This window comes from Octopus bimaculoides, chromosome 4, assembly GCF_046866305.1.
Source record: "Octopus bimaculoides isolate indiv1 chromosome 4, ASM4686630v1, whole genome shotgun sequence".
NCBI lineage: Eukaryota > Metazoa > Mollusca > Cephalopoda > Octopoda > Octopodidae > Octopus > Octopus bimaculoides.
Genome location: NC_142931.1, coordinates 109,314,782 through 109,322,281, shown reverse-complemented (window position 1 = coordinate 109,322,281; position 7,500 = coordinate 109,314,782). Strand labels below are relative to the sequence as shown.

General features: G+C 34.6%; 1 protein-coding gene across 2 annotated transcripts in view; it reads right to left on the bottom strand.

The window, feature by feature from the left end:
- LOC106875418 (collagen alpha-4(VI) chain) overlaps positions 1 to 7,500 on the bottom strand; it is a 158,848-nt gene that overhangs the window by 67,636 nt on the left and 83,712 nt on the right. For both annotated transcript variants that reach the window (XM_089351167.1, XM_089351168.1), the window contains exons 21-23: positions 6,170 to 6,309; positions 4,970 to 5,084; positions 1,444 to 1,577 (exon numbers count right to left, since the gene is read on the bottom strand). In XM_089351167.1, the coding sequence (XP_089207293.1) occupies positions 1,444 to 1,577; positions 4,970 to 5,084; positions 6,170 to 6,309 (389 nt within the window). The remainder of the gene's footprint in view (positions 1 to 1,443; positions 1,578 to 4,969; positions 5,085 to 6,169; positions 6,310 to 7,500) is intronic.

Genomic DNA, 7,500 nt, shown 5'->3' with positions numbered 1-7,500 from the left:
ACACACATTCTTATATCTTTATTTTATTCTTCGAATATTTGTTTCTGTCATTAGGCTACGGCCGTGCTGGGGGCACCGCCTCGAAGGATTTTTAGTCGAGCGAATCGATCGTAGTGTTTATTATTATTTTTTCTTTTAAGCCCGGTACTTATTCAAATGGTTTCTTTTGTCGAGCCACTAGGTCACAGGGATGTAAACACACCAACACCTATTGACAAATACACACACACGCGCACTCACACACACACACACATTTATACGACATGATTCTTTCAGCCCAAGGTGTCACGCACTGGGACTGAACCTGGTGACATCTGGTTAGGAAGTAAACTTCTTACTACAAAACCACGCCTGTGCGTAAGTTACATTTTAAATGTTTACGTACGTATGTATGTATGTACATGCATGGATATACCTTAAGAGGGTCGTATATATACATACATATATACATTACAGTCATGGCCAGAATGGATGGCTCACTGATATATGTATATATATATTGTTCTATCTATCGATCAATTTATCAATCTAAATCTATAATCTATCTGTAAACACACACACACGCACGCACACACACACACACACGCGCACACACACACACACACACACACACACACACACACACACACACACACACACACACATATTAGTGGTTCGGCTAATAAGAAGCCGATAGAGTAAGTACTAGGCTTGAAAAATAAGTCCTGGGGTTGATCTGTTCGGTTAAGACCCTTTAAGGTGGTGCCCCAGCATAGCCACAGTCAAACGGCTGAAAGAAGTAAAAAAATTATATATATATATATATATATATATATATATATATATATATATATATATATATATATATATATATATATATATATATATATATATATATATATATATATATATATATATATATATATATATATATATATATATATATATATATATATATATATATATATATATATATATATATATATATATATATATATATATATATATATATATGTGTGTGTGTGTGTGTGTGTGTGTGAGAAGGCACGCGGTCACAGTCGCTCAGCTAAAAGTGATTGGCTTTTCCTTTAGAAGAATTGCTGGCCTCCCGCCTAGCCGCGTCCTTCATTTATTTTTGCGAGAGAGATTAGAATTTGAAGTGCATTTGGCTATCAATTTTAGGAGGTCGAGCGAACGTATAGAAAATTTCCTCGTTGACACGAATTTTAAATTTTGTTTTAATTGGTTTCGAGTTCAAATCCCGCCAACGACGAAGTTGTTTTAATTTCTTCTAAGAATTATGTAGGAAGTACCAGCAATGTGATGTTAATAATTCTAACCATAATTTTTTCAAGACACCTTCGTTTTTACCATTACTATTGAAGCAGATGCAAGTCAGCGAGACTGCCTTTACTGAGTAACATTGAATTCATACTTATCTGCATTATAAAAATATTATCTTACCTTTATCAACTATCTTTCCGCCACCTTTGATTTTACCAAAGTCAACGATGAATTCACATTTCACTTCGCCACAACATTCACCGTCTTTTTTCTCCAGATGACATATGCTGGGAAGACTTTTATACTGAGGGCATCTATTGGAAAGAAAGAAATCGAAAAAAAATTAAAGCTGCTTTTGTTTTTTTATACATAGATATTATTTGATGCTTACAAAAAATATTGAACTTTTGTCGGAAATACCTCAAGTAAGAGTCGTTGGATAGAAGGTAAAATTGCAGTTTTTGCTAAGTGGTTAAGATGATCTCTTTGCAACGATGTGGTTCTGAGTTCAAGATTGACAAATACCTCTTTGTGAGAATTAGCAGATGAAAACTATACATAATTTGCCCCCATCTCTCTCTCTCTAACACACACACACACACACACACACACACACACACACACACACGTTGTTAGCACTCCGTCGCTTACGACGTCGAGAGTTCTAGTTGATCCGATCAACGGAACAGCCTGCTCGTGAAATTAACGTGAAAGTGGCTGAGCTCTCCACAGACACGTGTACCCTTAACGTAGTTCTCGGGGATATTCAGCGTGACAGTGTGTGACAAGGCTGACCCTTTGAATTACAGGCACAACAGAAACAGGAAGTAAGAGTGAGAGAAAGTTGTGGTGAAAGAGTACAGCAGGGTTCGCCACCATCCCCTGCTGGAGCCTCGTGGAGCTTTTAGGTGTTTTCGCTCAATAAACACTCACAGCGCCCACTCTGGGAATCGAAACGGCGATCCTATGACCGTGAGTCCGCTGCCCTAACCACTGGGCCATTGCGTCTCCACTACACACACACACACACACACACACACACACGTACACACGTCGTTATAAGGTCGGATAGAATGTCTCGCTGCACTCGCTTCAAATTTCAGTGTATTGGGTTCAAATCACTCTGAAGTCAAGTTTACCTTTCATCCTTTCGGGAATTGTGATTACCTTGCCAAGTAAGGGTAGTGAATAGGGGACTGTAAGAACGTCAAAACAAATACTTTGTGGTGTCTGTCCCTGATCTTTGCAGTGTGAGTTCAAATCTTGCTTTGGCTTACACGGGAGGTAAAATCAATTCAACACCAGATATCTAAATTTTGTTTTGGTTGGTTTCGAGCTCAAATCCCGCTAATGACGAAGTTGCTTTAATTCCTTGTGGGATTCATGTAAGAAGTACCAGCAGTGTGATGTTAATGATTTTGACTATAAATTTTGCAACACCGTTGTTTTTAGCATTACTATCGAAGCAGAGGCTCTGTTGCTTCTATGTTTAACATGGGTCACACTGAATGTTAAACATAGCAAATAAATCCCCAGCAAACTTCACTCTACCTTCGATAATATAACCATAGCTTGGATAATATATCCAACCCATGAGTAATACAACACCAACAAAGAACTGAATATTAATGATTGGAATGCTTTTGATTAAAAAGTCTTTGATCATAAGACATTAATCATAAATCTCTGTATAAGCAGGAACCTGGAACGAAGTGATTGGTATTACTAGCAATAACATAGCACAAAGAAATCTCAGAATGCAGTATTTGGTAATAAGATAGAGAGGATGATAATAATAATAATAATAATAATAATAATAATAATAATAATCCCTTCCACTATAGGCACAAGGCCTGAAATTTTGGGGGAGGGGCTACTAATCAACTGATACATAATTTATCGACCCTCGAAAGGATGAAAGGCGAAGTAGACCTCGGCGAAATTTGAACTCAAAATACGTAAAGATGAACGAAATACCGCTAAGCATTTCGCTCGGCGTGCTAACGCTTCTGCCAATTCACCTCACCAGTTTAATGATAATAATAATCCTTTCTACTATAGGAACAAGGCGTGAAACTTTGTGGAAAGGAGCTAGTCGATTACATCGACTCCAATGCGTAACTGGTACTTATTTCATCAACCCCGAAAGGATAAAAGGCAAAGTTGACCTCAGCGGAATTTGAACTCAGACCGTAGCGAGTGGAAGAAATGCCGCTAAGCATTTTTCCCGGCGAGCTAAAGCATCTGCTAGCTCGCCACTTTAATAATAATAATAATAATAATAATAATAATAATAATAATAATAATAATAATAATAATAATAATAATGCGCCTTGGGTATGTGCTGTGGTTTGCTGTGGGGGAAACATAAAAGCACCACAGAAAACCACAGCACATACCCAAGGCGCACAGAGCTGCGCTCGGTAGTGAAGTGAAAGCACGTTATAAAAATAAAACTACTGAACAATAATAATAATAATAATAAATTTTGGCTCAAGTCCAGCAATTTCAAGATCAATTGTTGGTGGGATACAAACTCAGAGTGTGGAGAACAAAAAAAAAAAAAAAAAGAAAGAGCAAAAACACCTCCCAAAAAACAAGAAACCAAATGAAAAACAAAACAAATATTGCAAGTTAATTTTTCCAATAATAATAATCGTCTTTTTTTTTAACACCGGGATGCAGAGTTGCAGACTTTAGATGAGAAGTATAGTCGGTTACATTGACATTTGGTTTTAGTATTCATTTTAATTGATTCCTGAAGAATGAAAGGTAATGACTGACCTGGGTGGAATTTGAACTCTGAACATAAAGGGAGTTAACTAAGTACCGCAAGGTATTTTGTCTGATAGTTTTAACCTTTCTGCGAAGACTAATAAAGTTTCAAATTTATTTGGTTGAATAAAAAAAATCATCTCTATTGATATCTGAAGTGTAGGACAAATTTCGTAGATTGTATGGGTGGAGCAAGCAGAAAACTTGATGTCAAAGCTTTCACTAAAGTTATTTTTAGTGTGGTGATTTCATGTTAGATTTGAAATTGGATCGCTGTCTCGCCTCCTTTGGAAGTTTAAGTCTTGTTTACCACATCTGACACTCTAAGGTGTTTTGGCGGCCATTTTAAATCCTTTCCTATCTACAACTCGTCGAATATCGCATACAATCAGAGTTTTAAAAGTTAAATAAAAACAAATGAGTCTTGAAATCATTTTAAAACATAGATGAAGGGAAGCTTTACGTTTTGCCACAAGGGAATAAGTAAGTAGAAATGTGGTACGTTAAAACCATTGAAGCTTTCTAAGTATTGTAGAATTTTCTGACACGTGGCATAAAGTATCCCGCGACAGAGTGCTTGAGAGAAGAGAGTATTCATATTTTCGTTAACGAAAAAGAATAGCCTTTTGGATAAACACCATGAAGAAAATAACGTGAAAATTGATGGTGTTATGGGACTAATAAGCTGTTACTTTGATTACAACCAGAACATTGATTGAAGTCGTTCCTTCTTTGATCATCACAAGTCATTACGTAACAAAAACTATATTATTCAATGTCCCTATTTTAATTATGAGACTGCTACAGTGTAACGTTAAGGATATTTGGCTTCTAATATTACCAGGTTAAATATCTGCATTGAGGCTATTTTGATGGCCCCCCTCAGAAACTGATGCTTAAGAGCAGAAGAAAGAGAAGTTGTTTCACTCACTTTGATTGGCATACCCACAGTCCCGAATGGGCATTTTTACATATACATTCTGACTGACAGCCATCGGACCATGTTTGGTCTTGGTAGTATTCTTTTCCTTTGTAAACACACACGTCTGAAAAAAAAAGCAGCAAAGGAGATGTTGAAATAAGTTGAATAATTTATTTAATAGATACAGAAGTGATGATACGATATATAATATTTGTATGTATGTATGTATGTTTTTATGTCAAGTTATACATAAAAAACTATTTAACATGAAACAGAAGGGTTACTCAATACTTCTTAGTAGGTTATATGTTTATTAAACTTTCATAAGAAAATGGCTGACAATGACTTCGAAGTATCAGCTTACTTGACTTCATCAAACTGTTATACATGCACACATACATACGTACATATGTGTGTGCATACATATATATATATGTATGTATGGATGGATGGATGTATTTATGCATATATATATATATATATATATATATATATATATATATATATATATATATATATATATATATATATATATATATATGCGTGACATCCTTCATAAGTGTTACGTACTTGTTATTTCCATAAGAAAATGTAATTGTGGTTTCTTGTTGCCTTCCTTTGTTTATTTTACACGACGCCATCTTGTCGGCTTGGTACAAATAAATTTGCTACATAAGTTTGCTACATCTGTTTGGGCAATGAGAACGCAAAGAACGAGACCAATTACCACGAAGAATTTTTTGTAGACTTTGGTAATTCTAAAAGTTCGCCTTGCTTTCACTATAGAAATAACAGTAAGGAAGAAGACGCGGTTGATTCAGTCTGCACTCTAATTTGAATTTAGTTTACGTTGTTAAGTCAGAAAGATGTTGGTGGTGCTAATATTATTATTAATAATATTTATGATTTATGACATGGGTACAAGGTCAAAAAATTGAGGAAGAATGTAGTAGACCAGATCAATTCCGGTACTTGGCTTTCGTTTTCACAACGAAAGTATGAAGGCAAAATAGAACTGGATATGTTGCCCATAATAGAAGGACGAGAAAAACAGAGGAAGATCGAAAAGTTTCAGATAAAGACTGGGGTGGAACTGTGATCGAAAAGTTATTCGTAGATCCAAGCTGAGAGAGAAGTTTAGAAAAGGAAGTTCACAGAGATAAATGCTTTTTTTGTTTTGGTATTTCAAGACAAAAATTTACCGCTTACCTACACCGAAACGGTTTCCTTTGTGATGTCCAGTCGATGTTGTGGACTTGCCGCCAAAATCACAAATTGGCTTTTTACAACAACTTCCAGGAACGTTGACCATTGTGCATTGAGGTGGAATATCATAGTAAACAGGACATCTAAAAGTTAAAGCATATGGGTTGAAAAAAAAAATCAGCAAAAGCGCCACAGAACACCAACGACGTTAAATAACTGCGAATCTTCATTCAGTTACAACTTGTATGGTTATTTCTTTATGTTAGTTCCTTAGATTTTCTTTGAGACATCCTACGAATATAATGGTTAATTAGACATAACGTCATTTTTTTTATAAGGTGCAGAAGTATGTAAACAGTTGAATCATCTGCAATATATTTCTAACAGGCAGGCTTCGAAGAATTTCTTTATATTTTCTCCATAAATTATCAATTCAAATTGGAAACAAGGTAAATCATGAAAAAATTTTCTTTGAATGAAGTACAGACGGATTTATTTAGGTTACAACTAGTTGAATGAATCAGTCTATCATTGGTATTTATTTTATGGTTTCTACAAAGAAAATAAGAATAACTTTGTTCGATCAAGAGTATTCTGTCTTTTCATTAAAATTATTCCATCACATCTATCACTTTATGTAAAAAGCGAACAAACGAAAGTAAACTGAATAAACATAGATTTCTTCATAATGATTTCTCTGAAGATGCGTTTGTCGGCCGATGACACTCGAATCTCCTCAACATGTCGAAAGAAATAAACTAAAGCATCTTGACATAAAAATGAAAGTGTGGACCCATGAAAGGATAAGCTGATATAATATCAGTTCGGTCATTGTAGCTCTTTATCATGGTGTGTATACAAAAGAAAATCAAACAGACAACGACTTCCTATTCAAAATGGAAGGATTCCAAAGTCAGCAGCTGAATAAATTGATATCATTCAAAATATCATAGGTTTCCTGTTAGAGATAAAATATTTCATTGAATTTCTAAATGTTTGTTAAACACAACGAAAGATAAATTCATCTTATTTTCAATACAAAATAGTCTGTTTTATTTTTCTAGATTGCTTTACATAGGGAATTTTTTCTGTCATTTAAGACTATTTTCTCTCTCTTTCTCTCTCTCTCTCTCTTTATATATATATATATATATATATATATATATATATATATATATATATATATATATATATATATATATATATATATATATATATAACAATATCTTCAAAGATGTGTTGAATCATCAACAGTATCGTCTGCAACCAAACTATGCACTATCCATTTTGCTTGTTCCGATGGAGTGGTTCTTTAATATGAATTTGCGCAAAAT